This window comes from Heptranchias perlo, chromosome 16 (assembly GCF_035084215.1).
Source record: "Heptranchias perlo isolate sHepPer1 chromosome 16, sHepPer1.hap1, whole genome shotgun sequence".
NCBI classification, from domain to species: domain Eukaryota; kingdom Metazoa; phylum Chordata; class Chondrichthyes; order Hexanchiformes; family Hexanchidae; genus Heptranchias; species Heptranchias perlo.
Genome location: NC_090340.1, coordinates 19,942,401 through 19,960,342, shown reverse-complemented (window position 1 = coordinate 19,960,342; position 17,942 = coordinate 19,942,401). Strand labels below are relative to the sequence as shown.

The window sequence follows — 17,942 nt, the reverse complement described above, 5'->3', positions numbered from 1 at the left end:
TATCTGAGCATATGTTGGTTGGTTACTGTTGATCAGAATTCCACCCCACAATGTAAATAGGTCAAATTCAAACACCAGCAACCTTACATTTAAATATAAACAAACCATTATGCTTTCCAAAAGGAGCACAGCACCAAAACTGAACAAATGCATTGTTCCCACAAACCACAACTTGTGGGAAGGAAGGAATGCAGCATTGCAATAAAGCCTGCTGTGCTTACTTACTAACTGAACGGCCAGCCAGGTAGGTGTGACTGGGGGATCTTCAGCTGCAGTCTAATGCCAGAAACACCCAACATGGTTACGGGATTAATTTTCTGCCCCTGAGGAGTTATGCAAAGTTGAAATATTAATTTTTAAATTTAACATTCACTTTTGAATTAAGGAACACCTGGGTAGTGGGCTAAAAGAGTCTTATTTGGGGACAGTGCTGAACAACTTGCATTTATATAGCATCCCAATGCATTTCATAGAAGAGCGATCAATATAATAGATATAAGGAGGGGGTGACCATAAACTTGCGTTTTAAAGGAGAGGGAGTTGGCATGGCCAAGGGTTTAGTGAGGGAATTCCAGTGAGAGACCTAGGCTGTAGAAGGAACAACCACCAAATGGGTTAACTGAAGGGAGCAAATACACAGGAGACCAGAGGAAGGGAGAGTTCAGAGCAGGGGTTGCAAGCCTGGAGGAGGTTACAGAGATAGGGAGGGGGTGAGGAGATGGGGCAATAATTTCCAAGGACAGCAGGGTTCAGCATGGGTATTTGAGAGGTGGGACAATGGCAGTTAAATCAGACAGACAGGACAAAAGTCTCCTGCAACAAGGAAAATTAAGTGTAAGTAATCTCAAAATTAAGTTTTTTTAAAAAAGACATGAAACCAGCAGTTTCACTCTGAACAAATGAATGTATTTCTGCAATGCCTTAAGTTTTCAGGATGTCACAAAACTGTTCACATCCAAATGAATTACGTTTGAAGCGTAATCATGAAAGTAGGTAAATAATTTGCATACAGCAAGATCATGAATGACCAATTAATCTGTTTTTTGATGGTGCTGGTTGAGGGAGGGATTCTAGTCTGGACACCAGGGAGAACTCCCCTTTACATAGAATTTACAGCACCAAAATAGGCCATTCCACCCATCTGGTTTATGCTCTCACATGAGCCTCTTCCCACCCTACCATTCTATTCCTTTCTCCCTCATATACTTACCTAGCTTCCCCTTAATCTCTGCTAATCTCAACTACTCCATGTGGTGGCACGTTCCACATTATAATCACTCTCTGGGTAAAGAAGTTCCTCCTGAATTCCTTATTGCATTTATTAGTGACTATCTTATAGTTATGACCCCTAGTTTTGGATATCTTGTAGTTGAACCCTAGCTCACTTGCCCAAATGATAACCAGGTAAATATGGAGTGTGCCCAGGAATTAACAGAGAACCCTATTAATTTTAGAATGGTATCTCAAGAGGCAGGCCATTACACTTTGACATTAGCTGCCAAACAAATTTATTGAACAGTTACAGAACAAACAGTCATAACAGCAACATTGTTACAGTAGTTAAGTTTATCATGCTCAAGTTCATATACAGTTGTGACTGTGCTATGATCAATGAATATTCTTCTTTAGCTCCTTTCATCATCTTACTATGTACAGAAGCGATCTGACTCCACGATCTCACGTCAAAGGCTTCAGACACAAACTCAATCTGTAGATTGTGATTTTTTTTTTTAAAAAATCAAAAAAGGGTGACCAGGATCAAGCAGATTTAAACTAAAAGCAGCCAAACAGTATTTGACTAAACCCCACCAAGTGTTTTGTATTTGAATCATTTGGCCCCTCCCCTAGAGGCAAATGCCAACAAACTAATTAAAATCCATAGCAGTTGTACAAAATTAACCTGGGACATGATTTCTGTGAATTAATCTGGATTAAGGTCTTTGAAGAAGCCAATCCCAATGTTTCCTTTTGCTCATGTTTAGCTGAGGGAGCGCCATGATTGAGCTGAACCACATTTCCTTTTTATAATCTGGAGACCAGAACCGTTCACAGTACTCCAAGTGTGGTCTTACCAAGGTTCTATACAAGTTTATCATAACTTTTCTCGGAGGGATAGAATTGAGAACTAGACATGAACCCCAGTGCTTGGTTTGTTTTTTTTAAAAAAGGCCTTAATAACCTGTATTACTACTTTTAGTGATGTGTATCTGTACCCAGGGATCCCTCTGCTCCTCTACCCATTTAGACTATTATCCAAGCAACATGTGGTCTCATTGTTGCTACCAAAATTTACCATCTCACGCTTATCTATATTGAAATTCATTTGCCAATTACAAGCCCATTCTGCAAGTGTAATAATGTCTTCCTGTATTTTCTCCCCCACAGTCCTCAGTATTAACTATACCCCCCCAAATCTTTGTGTAAGGATCCCATTATCTTTCCTACCATCGAAATTAAGTTAATTGGTCTATAGTTCCCTGGACGATAGGATAAAGCTCCAAGTTTGATTCGTTTATCAATTGTCTCTTTCGATCTTAAAAATGTCTATCTTTTTTGATCTAATTTTCATGCCATCTTGTTAGTCTCCCTGATAAATACAGAAGCAAAGTAATTATTCAATATTTCTGCCATTACCTGTGAGTTTATTGTTTGCATCCTTCAGTGGCCCTAGCCTGATTTTTCTTGTTATTTGTGTCTAGAATATGTATGCCTTTTTCTTCAGTTTCAATTTTGCCCTTATTTCTTTATTCATTCATGGTGTCATTACCAACTAGTTTGTTCTTGCTTGTCAGTAGGATTATTTCTTCTGAACGCTATTGATCACTGTTTTAAATGTTTCCCAATGCTTCCTTGCTTGTCAGTGTATAGCATGTGGGTAAACACTTTGGGAAACTCATTTTTCAAGTCTAATAGCAAAATACTGTGGATACTGGAAGTCTGAAAAAAAAAACAGAAAATGCTGGAAACAGGCAGCATCTGTGCAGAGAAAAAAAAAGTTAACGTTTCAGGTCGATCACCTTGCAACTGAATGGTCAATGACCTAAAATGTTAACTCTGGTTTCTCTTTCCACAAATACTACCTGACCTGCTGAGTGTTTCCAGCATTTTCTGAAATTATTTTCAACTCAGTCCCACTTTAATATATTCATTCTTTCATCCATTGAAATTCAGCTAGTTATAAACAGTTAGAATAGAGAGATATAACTATGAAGCTACATGAGAAACATACATCTGGGGCAATGCAACACAGACAAAACTCATTTTAAAAATGAATTCAAGTATTGGTTTGCAGAGAACATGCATGTGAGAAGTGTACAAGTTCAGGAAAACCAAAGCAACATTCTGCTACAGTGGGTGTGCTCTTCACTGCAGCAGCATACAACTTGCATTTATGTAGCGCCTTTAATGCAGTAAAAACGTCCCAAGGCCCTTCACAGGAGCGTTATCAGACCACAGAAGATATTAGGACTGGTGACCAAAAGCTTGGTCAAAGAGGTAGGTTTTAAAAGGAGCAACTTAATAAAAGGAGAGGGGTAAAGAGGCAGAGAAATTCAGGGAGGGAATTCCAGAGGTTAGGATCTAGGCAGCTGAAGGCACAGCTGTCAATGGTGGATGCACAAGAAACAAGAATTGGGGAAGTACAGAGATCTCAGAGGGTAGTAGGAGGTTAGAGATAGGAGGGATTAGCACATGGCAGGGGGGGGGGGGGGGGGGGGGGGGGGGGAGAAGGAAGGATCTGAACACATGGATGAGCATTTTAAAATTGAGGTTGTGTCGGACCAGGAGCCAATGTAATGAGCAAGAGGGGTGATGGGTGAACAAGACTTGGTGTGAGTTAGGATATGGGCAGCAAAGTTTTGGATAGCTCAAGTATATGAGGGTGGCAGGCTGGAGGCTGTCCTGGAGAACACTGAAATAGACTAGTCTGACAAAGCAAAAGAAAAACCAACTTTACGAAAGACTGAACTTTAAGGTTAATGACTTCTTTTAATGTGAACTACAGCAAGCTAAACCTTTGATCTTTACTTATAACACACTTCGAATAAACCTCTAACTCATATTCTGGCTGTAAAAACAACCCACAGCTCTTAATTCCACTGCTAGCAGCGTCAACTGACATGTTGATTTTGGGGGCAGAACATTCAAGATGAGTGGTACTCTCTGCTCAACAAGGGTCATCACTTTGGTTATAGGCTGTTTACATGTTCCTCACCACCTGTAGGCTGAGGCCATTTCCAAGGCTACACATGTAACAAGAAGCCTGTTCCCCTAGATGAGAAGTGAGCAGGTGGAAGGATATGGGGTCATATGGGTTGTGGCACGACCTCCCCCATCATTCAAAAAAACCATGAATTCAGTGCCCTCAGGAGGAAGGAGTTTAAATGGAGAATGAAATGTGAAGAGATGGTATCCTTTACTAGACCAGAAGAAATCACTTCAGCACCACTTAAGCTTAATGGCTCGAAAGCAGAATTCTTCACAAATGCCATTACCATGCATGAATCAAGAACGTAGGCATAAAATTGGCCAGAAGCAGCCATTTAGCACCCACACACTTATTGTCTTTTTAAGACAGTGAATACTCCAGTACAAAGCACCCATCCCACCAGAATAAAAAGAGGCAAGATTTGGACATTTAAGTTTCAAGCTTTCATGAGGGATATTTCCTCAATTTAACAACTTGTGCACTAAGGTTGAAGCTTAAAAGACGCAAAGCTGAGGCTGTTTTTATTTTTAAAAACAGACAGCAGTAAGTATTCTCGTGTGTAAAATTGAAGATATTTTGCTAAACTGTACTTGTATACACTGACACTTTGTAAAGTTAAAACAAAAGCTTCTTTCCTAAAGAAAAAATACATACCCTGGGGTGCATTATGATAGGTCGACATTTAATGCTGAAACTCCACTGAATTTAAAACACTAAGCAGATTGAACACCAAGTGTTCACGAGGTTTCAACTGGAGAAGTGTTGCACATGCAACAAATGAAAACTTTAAGCCTGATTTAACACTAATTATTGGACAATTGTTACTGAATAGAACAGAGCAAATACTGTGGTCTGTAGTTTCTGAACCAATACATTTTGCATTTCAAATTTATACAGCTACTGTAGGGTGGTGTTGTGCTAAGCAGCGCACAGCAAGGCAGTGAAAGAGAAGGAAAACAACCAGAGCATTGTCAGATGGTGACACGTAAACAAGGCCAATTCTTTGGGAAGGGGGGGAAATTAGGGACTTCAAAAACAGTAATAGAATGAAAAAGTTTTTTTTTAAAAAAAAGTCAAATACAATAGGTTCTTTTAGAATACCATCTTTGTGATAAGGGAATTTTAATATATGGGTTCCTGATTTACACAGGAGTTATAAACAATGTAAACATCTGCTTTGGTGATGACTGTAGTTGTGAAGCAGACCCCAACAGGAGAAAAAAAGGTCACTATTGTGGCAAGAGATAGAACTCCAACATTGGGAAATAGATGGTAAATGCAAAGCACCAATAAATATTCCCCCAAATAAATCAACATTACATGACAATTTCCAATATTGTTCAACTCATTAAAAGCAAATTATAATGTTGCCACTGGGATTTCAGTGAAGTGCAACAGTGTGTATAAAGTTTCTGTACTACATACACCGGAACTGTAAAATAAAGCAGGATGATCCTAGATTTTGCCCGTCCAAACTTGGGTTGTGTCTGGAGAGACCATTTTAAATTGTAGAACAGTAGGGTGAAGTAATGGTGATTAAGAGGTCTGTCACTGGTGGTTGATATCAATACACTGTAGAAAAAGATATTTAAGCCAGTTTGAATTAATATTGTGCCAATAGGCTTTTAATTCACTCCATCAGTTGTCACCAGTGATGGGCAGCACATGTGTGCACACACACGGTAAAGTTCAACATTAACAACCTGGATGAGAATTTCCTTCAGCTCAATGTCTGCAAAACTGAAACTATTTTCTTAAACTCCCACCTGCATCAGTGCCTGTGTGCCAGACTTCACGGTCCTTCCTTGGCTGCCATTTCAGGGTCAATTGGATGTGTGAAAACATGGAGAATTGGTTGACCCTTTTAAAACACAATGTCTTTCTGTATCTGGAGGAGGAGGACTATAAAAATTCAGCTTGGCTGTGATCAAGTACCTTGCCAACATTGGATATATCAAGGCACACACAATCAATGTCCATTTGTCAAGGCCACTGAAGGCTGAATACCACTTAACTCATTTTTGACAGGTTAATAGCTTCAGAAATGGAAAGGGGAAACCACTAAAAAAAGGTCCTTCAAACAGGAATTGGAAAATACCTGATTAGAAATAGACTTGGCGATTACAGGGAACTGTATAAACTGGAGCACATAGGCTGCTGTAATGCAGAGGTGCGGAGATGTGGTCATGAGAACATTACGTCAGGGTTGTAGTTGGAGATGTGACGGTGGATGAATATTCTGGAATGTTGCATAACCACCTTTGGGGATTAGGGAGTATTGTTCACAGAACTTTCCCTCAGGAGATTAAACAGATGGAGGAAATGTCCACAACAGGACAAGATTATACACCATCTGTGAAGGTACAGCTTGATGGAAGGAATGGTCTCATTTCATGCTTTATGTTCTTAATACATGACAAATAACTCACCAACAGTATTAAGATACTTTCAACTGTGGAATTTTCTTCAAACTACTAAGTCAGTTTAGATTCCTAAATTTAAAAAAAAGAAAATACTTCAGATGCTGGAAATCTGAAGTGAAAACAGAAAATACTCAACTGGTCAGGCAGCATCTGTGGAGAAAGAAACAGTTAACATTTCAGGTTGATGACCTTCTCATCAGAACTGGGTTCCTCATTACTGACTACGCTGTTCCTGCCAAACACAAGTTTTTAAAACTTTGACCACGCAAATTCAGTGACCGATGGATCTGAATTTCAAGGCAATCTGTTCAGTTGCACACTTGCATTTTCAGCACACATTGCATGAACAGAACTGGTGCAAAACACAAATAGCACTGCCTAGTTAACCATTTACAATGGGTTATCTGTTGAATACATTCCCCACCATAAAAACAAAGAAGTTACTGGATAATTCTGCATTGAAGATGTTAGGATTAAACACATTCTTTTGACAATGTAGCCCCTTCACGCCAGGCTGTAGTTTAATTATCACAAAACCTAGTGATCTGAAGGACAACCATAATTTTGTCTTAGCAAGATAACTCTCCTCTGGAACAGAATATGAACCAACCCAAGAGCCCCCACAGCTGCATCTTACCCATGCTTGCTAGATGGGCACAACACTAATTTATAGTACACTCACCCACTGTAGGTGAAGTCAGCTGCAAGTTAAGTGAGGCAGCACGACTTCCTCCAGGGGCATCAAAACTTACTGGGAGAGATAGGTTTTTACCACCTCAGGCAATGCTGACCCCTTTTTTTTCCCCCTCTAGCTGAAAATGTTTTGAATGTTCAACAAGTAGGGTTGCCAACATTCCTGGAGGTTTCATTATTTCCAACTCCAACCGCTCCGCTGCCCACCCCCTACCAATTTTTTTTTAAAGAAGCGTTTAATGAAAAAAAAACTTTTATTGCTCCTGGTTTTTCTCCCAGGTTGCTCGCAGCAGTGTCTGGGAGATTAATCTTGAATTCATGGAGGGTAGGCAACCATAATCACTACACGTACAGGCCAACGATGATCATCAACCATGGGTCTGTACATACCTTTTCCAGCTACCAAGGAAAAGGGGGGGGTGGAGGAGGAGGAGAGAAAAAAGGGAGTGGAAGAAATCCTGATAGCTACAAAGATAATTGCTGCCCATCTGTTCCTGACAGTGCTGTGGAATCCATTCTGTTGTATTAAAAGGGCAGATGCTACAGCACCAGGATCCAAGACCATTATAGATCCCTTTCTAACATTAAGCAGTTCTGTAATATAAACTGATTATGCTGAAGTTAGAATTCCAATGACTTCCCATTAAAAGATGTCTAATCTACTTCATTCACAACTCAAAGCTTTAGATTTTCTTCCCCCACCCCTATCAATGAACATAATGACTCATGTTCACAGACACCAGCAGCCTTCTGGTCTTAACCTCTTTCGAAACCAACAGCCACACATGACTTTCCAGCAAGGGTTACTGGAAAGTGATCAGGAATGGGAGGCCTGGTAGAATTTTTCCCCCTGTCCAGCCTAAATATACCACTAGCCCTGTGAACTACACAATTTTAACCTGACCCTGTCATATCTGTGCTGGAGGGATGCAGCCTAACTGGTACCATATCAACCATGTGTCAGTTATACGGCCAGTACTGGCACCAGTGTAGAATTATTCCACTCAGTCACTTTCAAGGCAGAGCTTTGTGTCCATACAGAACTCAACCCACATGCACACTTGACACACAACCTCTCCACCATCTCTGCTATCTACCTGCCTGTCCAACATCCAGTCTTGGCTTCCTCCAGGTCAACACTGCGAGGATTAAAGCCACTGTCATCAGTCCCAGCCACAAGCTCCACTCCCTTGCCACTGATCCCATCCCCTTACCCAGCAACCATCTAAAGCCAAATTAGACAGTTCACAACTATGACATGCTCTGACCCCAAGCAGAGTTTCAGCTCCCCCTCCCCCACAGATTAACTCATTTCCTCTCCTTCCTAAAGGCTGCTAACTTCCACCTCCCCCTGCTGCCATTGAAACCCTTATACATTTGTCTTCTTCACCTCCAGACTTAACTACTCCAATGGTCTCCTTGATGGTATCCCACCCTTCATAAACTCAATTTATTCAAAATTCTGCTGCACATATTCTACTCATCCATCACCCATTTTTGTTGATTCACACTGGCTCCCTATCCCAACACCTCAAATTTAAAATCTTCATGCTCATCTTCAAACCCTTCCATGGCCTTGCCCCACCCAAGGTAGACACCCTGCTCCAAACACCCACCCTCATGAATAATTTGAGAAATGACATGTGGTAATTGTAGCATGCTTGAGGGGGAACAGGTAACTTTGGATCCATGGTTCTCAAAGCTTTCCACCACAGTTTTCCTGGTCTCAGATTGATTGCTATGATTAATTAACAACTCAATTATTGTTGTAACATGAGACAAAAAAGTTAGAGGCAAACTAGATGGACCGTGGTCATTTTTAGTCTAGCAATTCTTATGTTTGTGCATCCCTTCCCTTAAGCTGGTCCTACTCTGGAATTGACTTCCTAAATTTCTACATCTTTCCCTTTTTAAAACAAACTTTTGACCAAGCTTACTGTTACTCCTAATCTCTCCTTTCCAAGCTCAGTATGTGTTTTGCAAGTGATCATCTCTGAAGCAGCTTGGCTCTTATTAAAGGCAGTGTATAAATACAAGTTGTTGCTGCTCAAGTATCTGACTGACAGCAAATGCGTGCGTCAATGAAAGAACAGGCCATCCCATCAGTCATTTTTACTGGAGATTTGAACAGAGTTAATCATGAACAATTTGTAAAAAAGTTTCAATATATGTCTCTGCACCATTAACGAGCATCTGCCATCAGATTACAGCACAGATCCACCTTCCAGGACATCTCATACTATTAGAAACAGAGCAAAATTGGCAACTTTAACAGATTCATGCACATCTTGCATCTGAATTGAAAACTTTCAGGCCAATGCAGCACATGTTATACAACAACAGCAATATTTAAGTCTCAGCCTGAAGTATGCTACTCAGCATTAGCAAGCAGAATACAGGTTGAGCAGTTTTGGAAGATAATGCACTTCTGGACAGTCCATTCACAACTCTATCCAAGAAATCAACTGAAGCAATGTGATCTTCATGAGCACTTCACCCTTTGTAAATTAGAAACTGCTAACCTTACTGAATTAATTACTAGCCCCAATAACTAGCTATTGGGATGAGTAATTTAGCAAATAATATAACTCTACACAGAGCGAGGAGTGGGAGAGAGAAAAACACACTTCATGAAAGAATCTTTGGCCACTTTGCTGAGTTAAGTTTCTCTAGCATTTTGGAAAATAAACTAAATGACCTTATCTATTGCAATCCTTTTTATTACATAATCATTAACACAAGGCAGGTGAGTAGAAGAAAATTTATCAAGTCTCATCTATATCAGTGTTGCCTAATAGAAATTAGGAAATTGCCATAGCTGCAGTACCATTTTAGCTGCATGCAGTACTTTTAGTAGAAATCCTTTACATAATACAGGTAAATGTACATTTACAGAAGCATCTACCACCCTTCAGTAACCAAGGAAACTAAGCACAACAATCAAAAAACATTCGCACACTACTTTTAGTCTTAACATTTCACCAACAAACGCACAAAAAAGTTAAAGTACACTTGCATGTGTGTGCAAGCGAGTATGGAGATCACATGCCCAGTGACTGTCCATTACTCTATTAACTAACCTAATGCAATTAGCCACATCTGGATTCCCAATTAGCCACGTGGCTAGTGGCCAATACTGATCTACATCATGGCTGCCATGTCAATTTGCTACCTTCTGATAGAAGAAACAGATTTAACCATTCCAATTTGTTAATAGTGAAAATAGAAAATAGCCATCTCTTCAATTTCAACCAATCCCCAAAACATCATTCATTAATTTTGGGGTCAAGTTTGCATTTATATTAACACCTGTCACAATCTCAGGATGTCCCAAAGTGCTTCACAGCCAATGAAGTACTTTTGAAGTGTACTGACTCTTGTGACGCAATTAGATAAATGAGCAGGTAGTCTGTTCCAGTGGTGTTGGTTGAGGAGTAAATATTGTCCAGAACACTGGGCGAACTTCCCTGCTCTTCAAGAAGTATCGAGGGATCATTTACGTTCACCCGAGGGGGTAGACAGGGACTAACATCTCATCTGAAAGACAGTGCAGTACTCGCTCAATACTGCACTGAAGTGTCAGCCTGGACTATGTTCTCAAATCCTTGGAGTGGGACTTGAACCCACAACCTGCTGACTCATAATTCTGGAGATTCATGATGGCAACACTCGGTCCCACTCTATACCCCTGAAAATCAGTTTACATAACAGAAGCAGGCACGGTTATGGTACTGAACTACCAAGCCAGAGGTCTTAATTTCAAATCGCACTATGACAAGTTGTGAAATTAAATTTCAAAAGCTATTAAATTTATAGGCTAGCACCTCTACCCAGTCTGGCCTACATGGTTGATTCTTAATGTCCTTGGGGACCAAGGAGCAGGAATGGGACTTATTGGGTTGCTCTTACAAAGAGCCAGCACAGGTTTGATGGTCTGAATGGCCTCTGTCTGTGCTGTAACCCTATGATTCTATGAGTGAATAATAATTACAGCCTTGCCAGTGTTGCCCACATGCCAAGAACAAATTATTACTTTTTTTTTTAAAGTCCCCTTTTCATGATATATGGCACCTCAGACTCTGGTTGTGAAGTATCTGGGGGTGACAGGCAATCAGGTGACTCCCAGTTGGAAATCCACCATAATCCCACTACAAACAAGATGAACATAAATCCACCTGCAACAAAAACATGTCAGAATGCACCACACTGCTGGACTCCAACACAAGCACAATGGAATACACACCTTCCTTCATACAGCCTACAATGGGGCTAATGTGCACAAGAATCAATCTCCCATGAACAAACTCCTGACTTATTTCAGCAGTTCTGTAGCTCAGGGAGAAGAAGAATATCCTGGTAGTAGAGGAAGGGGAGAAAGAGGAGAAAGACTTGGTTGAATCAGACTTGGGGTGGAGGGAAAAAAAGGGTGAAATTGTTGCTAGATGGGAAATTTCTGTCTGTGCTTGGAACAGGAAGGGCATTTTCTGTAAGAGCATAAAAGACCCTCATTACAGATCATGTCTTCTGATCCAGTGTGAGCAACACCAGGGGAGATTCACTAGAAAATTTCAAATAATTTATATTTCTGTGATCCATACAGCTCACTGAACACAAAATTGCAGAAAGATGCACTGATTTTTCTTAAACCATTGTAGCATCCTGACCATTAGACAGAATATACTCTCAAGGGCTAAGATAACTGGAAGGGCCTAAGCCTGGAACAGACACTAGCCTCGTCAAGATTCTATAGTAACTCAGTCCCAACCGAGAATTCAATATCAAATTTTGGCATCATGTAAAAATATTTATGTAGAGGGGATTTGCATTTCATTTGAGGACATGGTTCAGGTACTGTCTAGGCATATTCCCACAAGGCAAAAAGGTAGGGCAATGAATGCCAGAGCTCCCTGGGACAAGAGAGATAGTGAGTAAGATGAAACAGGAAAAAAAAAAGGGACATTTGACATGTCAGGTTGATAATGCAAGTGAGAACTAGGCAGAATATAGAAAGTTCAGAGGGGAAGTGAAAAAGGAAATGAGGGGCAAAGAGTGCATGAGAATAGACTGGTGACCAATATAAAAGGAATCCAAAAGTCTTCGACAGGCATGTAAACAGTAAATGGGTAGTAAGGAGGGGTGGGGCCAATTAGGGACCATAAAAGGAGATCTACTCATGGAGGCAGACAGGATGGCCAAGGTACTAGATGAGTACTTTGCATCTGTTTTTACCAAGGAAGATGATGCTGCCATAGTCTCAGTAAAGGAAGATATAGTTGAGGTACTGGATGGGCTAAAAATTGATAGAGGTACTAGAAAGACCAGCTGCACTTAAAGTAAATAAGTCACCCGGTCTGGATGGGATGCATCCCAGGTTGCTGAGGGAAGTAAGGGTGGAAATTGTAGATGTACTGGCCATAATCTTTTAAACATCCTTAGATACAGGGGCGGTGCCAGAGGATTGGAGAATTGCAAATGTTACACCCTTGTTCAAAAAAAGGGTGTAAGGATAAAGCCAGCAACTACAGGCCAGTCAGTTTAACCTCCGTGGTGGGAAACTTTTAGAAATGATAATCCAGGGGAGAATTAACAGTCACTTGGATGAGGGTGGATTGATTAGGGAAAGCCAGCATGGATTGTTAAAAGGCAAATAGTGTTTAACTAACTTGAGAGAGTTTTTTTGATGAGGTTACAGAAAGGGTAGATGAGGGCAATGCAGTTGATTGAGTATATGGACTTTCAAAAGGCATTTGATGAAGTGCCACATGGTAGGCTTATCATCAAGATTGCAGCCCAAGGAATAAAGGGGGCAGTAGCAACATTGATATAGAATTGGCTAAGGGACAGGAAACAGTAGTGGTGAATGGCTGTATTTCAGACTGGAGGGAGGTGTACAGTGGTGTTCCCCAGGGGCGAGTGCTGGGTCCACTGCTTTTCTTGATATATATTAAAATGACATGGACTTGGGTGTACAGGGCACAATTTCAAAGTTTGCAGATGACAAACTTGGAAGAGTAGTAAACAGCAAGGAGGATAGTGATACAGGCTGGTGGCGTGGGCGAACATGTAGCAGATGAAATTTAATGCAGAAAAACGCAAATTGATACATTTCAATAGGAAGAACGAGGAGAGGCAATATAAACTAGAGGGCACAAGCACAGATCTGGGGGTATATGTGCAAAAATCGTTGAAGGTGCAGGGCAGGTATTATAAAAGCATACAGGATCCTGGGCTTTAAGAGAGTCAGAGTACAAAAGTATGGAAGTCATGATGAACTTTTATAAAACACTGGTTCGGCCACAACTGGAGTATTGTGTCCAGTTCTGGGCACCGCACTTTAGAAAAGATGTGAAGGCCTTAGTGAGGGTGCAGAAGAGATTTACTGGAATGATTCCAGGGATGAGGGACTTTAGTTACATGGATAGATTGGAGAAGCTGGGGTTGTTCTCCTTGGAGCAGAGATAGTTGCAAGGAGATTTGCTAGAGCTATTCAAAATCATGAAGGGTTTAGTCAGAGTAGAGAGAAACTGTTCCCATTAGCAGAAGGGTCAAGAACTGGAGGACATAGATTTAAGGTGATTGACAAAAGAACCAAAGCTGACATGAGGAAAAACTTTAACAAAGCGAGTGGTTAGGATCTGGAATGCACTGCCTGAGGGGGTGGTGGAGGCAGATTCAGTCATGGCCTTCAAAACGGGAACTGGATAAGTACTTGAAAGTAAAAAAATTTGCAGGGCTACAGAGAAAGAGCAGGGGAGTGGGACTCGATGGGCCGAATTGCTTCCTTCCATTCTATGATTCTTAACACTGTACTGATCTTTACAGCTACATTGAGAATATTCATAACACGTGTATAAAATCAGGCTAAAGCCAGGGAAGCATCAAAGGTGAAATGAGGAAAGAGAAGGCAAATCAAACAGTTGTTGGACAATGACAAGCTTGATATTGAAACCCTGATTTATAACATTGGTACCTCAGCAAGGTTCAAGAACTCTACGCTAGCAGACATTGAATGGAAGCCCAGGCAGATCTGGCTGACTCCAGATCAACATTACGATCACCAGTGTGCTACCGTGAACTGTGTCACGGTGGTCGGATTTGTTTTAAGGGCCACACTTGGACGTCACCAGGATTGGGAGGTTTTTTTTTGTGGCGGGGGGGGGGGGGGGGGGGGGAGGGGAAAGAGGAGAAGGAAAAGAAAGGAGACGAGGGAAAGAGAGAGAAATAAAGTGAACAGTAAACTAAGCTCTTTGCAAAGAACTAAAAAAAGTGTGTCATCTCAGGTTCTGAAGATATCCCTGGTAAATCAGCTCAAGAATGCTGCTGGCAGGGAGATGGGAGCAGGTTACCTGTCCCCCAGTGACTGATGTGGCAACCAAGAGGGAGAAAAAAAAAGTTCAAATTTAAATAAACCATCAAATCAGAATGAAAAGGGGGAAGAAGCAGAAAAGTGAATATGATCCTTTGCCATTTCCAGATGGCCAAATACCCTGTTTAATATCCAAGAAGGATCTGAAAACTATTGTCACCAACAAAGAGCAATGGTTAGAGTAAAGGGAGAACTTTTATATGCAATACTGGTTAGAGTGTTTGAATAGCACAGCCATTAACAGCTTGTGGGCATGTTCCGATGTCTTATTCTATGTTTAAATAGGGGACATCCACAAAGTGCCCATCTCAACATCTCTTGCCAACTGTACCATTTTTGACCACCCTCTATATGCAAACTTTGACTGAGCCCTTCCACAAAAAACAAATTCTACAAGGCAAACAAGTTCACAAAAGCATATTGCCTCCAACCATGTTATCTCCATTCCCAAAGCAGCACTTGGGCCAGTCTAGCAGCTTCTGAAAGCACGCAACATTTTCTATGTGTGTTATTGTCAGTCACTACATTTTGAACGGGCAGATGCCAACGAACCTCTATGGAATCTGTGGCAGTTTCAGATCAGAGCCCTGTACTGCTTTAATTCTCCACTGATGGAGGCCGAGGCAACAAAAAGGTACCTGGCAAAGGATGACATCTTTTAATGCTGACTCAAGATTATACAAGCCAGGGCATCTGGGATTTCAGTGCCTGTGTACAAGTCACTGCTATCATTCCCCCAACCCATCCCCTTCCTCCATCCTTGCCCACCAGTGCTCCCATGAGCTTTTGCGTGGTGACCTTGCTTGATTCTTTCTCCGATTTTTAGTTTGCATATTTGCATCATATAAATAAATTAGCCATTACAAAATTGAAGAGAAGCACCTGTATGTTTTGGCTACCACCCCCAAAGGCCCACTGGCTAGGAACAGGTTTTGTGGATGCATCCTACTGAGAATCTGACTATCCCTGTTCAATGCACATTTCCAAATTATTTGATACTTTAATAAAAGTATCAATGCGCCTACATATATGGAAGCTATAAAAAAATTTGATCAGTCGATACAACTTTGCACAATTCCAGAGTTACTGCAACTTTACAAAGAAGTCAGCTTGTTCCCAATTCTTAAGCATGCAGAAAGCTATATAACAAAAAAAAATCAATGGACAAACCACCATTCAATATTGCATACACCTCATGAGTTGAGGACAGGCCAGTTTATTCTCATACAGCAGTGTTACTCTAACTTCTACATATAGGACTAGAATGGATGTAATCAAACTATGAGCTAAATCCATGACCCTGCAATCAGTGGAGTGTGCGGCCAATTCCTCGCAGAATTCTGTAACCAGAGAACCCAGTCTAGAGTTTCTTTGTGTTGGAATTTCAGTATGGTCGATTTATTCTGAATCAGTACATTTTGAAGTTATCTCTTCCCCACACCCCTATAGAAAAAAAAGTGTGTTTGTGTGTGTGGGGGGGTGGAGAGAAAGAGGAGAAAAGTGAAAAATAAATGCCTCATACTTGTTGAACTGGTTTGGTTGTTAACCTACCGGTTAACGCCCTTTTTAAAAAAAAATAGGAGACTTGCTGCTGCACCTGTTTCTCCAGGACAAGAATCAATGTACAAATCGATTCGCCCGCGGGTACAAATCTCCTCCCAGCAACTCAAAAAGTGGCTATTTTACAATGCCTGACTTTGTATTTCTTTAAACCTATTTCCCCTTTCTACAGAATCACATGCGTATGCTTTTTTTGGGGGTTTACTTTCGTTCTGTAAAAGTTTTTTTATAGTCTTTCGAACTACATGTAAAAAAACCACTATCGTGCGCTGATTATGAGCGCTTTGAAAGTTGGCTCTCTCCGGTATTTTACTCCACACACGGAGCCTAGATATTCCCATTCCAAATACTGTAGCAGGTGCATTTTTTAAAGAAAAACAAAAACACACACACACACACACACGGTCTCGAAAGGCTACAAAGAACGACCAGAGCTTCCGGGTGTGCTGTTTACAGAAAGCCAGTATTTTAACATTGCGAATTTGTGCAGTAAGTTCCCTCCCCTTCAGGTTTCACTGCTGTAAAAGTCTCTCTCTCTACAATTACTAATAATATTACAGCCCCGCATGGAGAAGGTTGTTTTCTGCTCCTTGGTATTCTGGAGTGACCTCGTCCTTTTCATTCTTTCTCAAGATGTCAGTGCACAAAATGCCACTTGGAGGGAATATAGAGACGGGGGGGGGGGGGGGGAATACAACTTTCCTAGTTGATCTCAAAACTTTTTTTTTTGGTGGAGAGGGGTTTGATTTACCTTCTGTTTCTGGCGGAACTCTTCCTCCTCTTCTTCTTCATCCTCCTCCCCCTCCTCCTGCCTCAGCTCCCCGATGTAGTATTGCTGCAGCCAGCGCTGCGCGTTGGAGCTGTGCCGGTGCGGCGGTCCTTCCATGTCCCGGCTCACGTCCCTGCCCGCCCGCTGGACGATCATCTGCTCGCCGCCCGGGTGTCGCTGGATGAACGTGGACACGTCGTACACTCGCCGGCCGTGGACGATCCAGCAGGACTCGGCTGTCGTGTGCTCCTGCACCTCGGCGACACTGAAGTAGCGCTGCTCCATCTCTGCCTCCTCTCACTCGGTGCCTCTTCGCTGTGAATTAATTGTTACTTTTCCCCCTGGTTCACCTCGAGCGCTCGCATCCCCCTACTGAGCAACACCACTTGTTCCACCAGCCAGCGCCTCATTAACATAATGAGGCATGACACCACCATACACCTGACTCCAACACGCCTCTGTTTGGAAAAAAAAAATCGAGATTAATATTAATGAGTGAATTCCTGCATTTTAATACAACCAGACGTGCACCTGCGCAGTGCGAGGGGTCGCCTTCATTGGAATGAATGCTTATTTCACTGGGCGGTGCACCTGGCCTGGGAACCTGCCCTGAGCTGATTGTAGCTCCTCATGGTGTGTGTTCCTTTTTTTCCAGTAGGTAGGCAAGGGGTGTCGTTCTACTCTGCCTTCTGCTCAGAGCTCTGCCCTGCCCTCCACTCAGTCCAGCTCTGAAGTGTCGACTGGAAGTGCAGTTAGGATGACGCTTTTTTTGTGTGTTTTAGGCCCCCCTTTTATGAGGCGGGGGTTTAGGGTGTGTTTATGTGCAGAAAACCCAAAATAAGTGACGGTGTGTGTTCCTGATCGTTCACGGCGCACTATCTCACCAGCTCCCTCCATTTGTTTTAATTTGTTCAGTAAGTCATC

General features: G+C 41.6%; 1 protein-coding gene across 1 annotated transcript in view; it reads right to left on the bottom strand.

Annotated features, from left to right (window-relative positions):
• Window positions 1–17,450, bottom strand: part of fa2h (fatty acid 2-hydroxylase) — a 94,503-nt gene extending 77,053 nt beyond the window's left edge. Inside the window, exon 1 of the mRNA XM_067997755.1 lies at window positions 17,001–17,450. Coding sequence (XP_067853856.1) covers window positions 17,001–17,303 — 303 coding nt within the window. The 5' untranslated portion in view covers window positions 17,304–17,450. The remainder of the gene's footprint in view (window positions 1–17,000) is intronic.
• Between the last annotated feature and the right edge of the window lie 492 nt (window positions 17,451–17,942).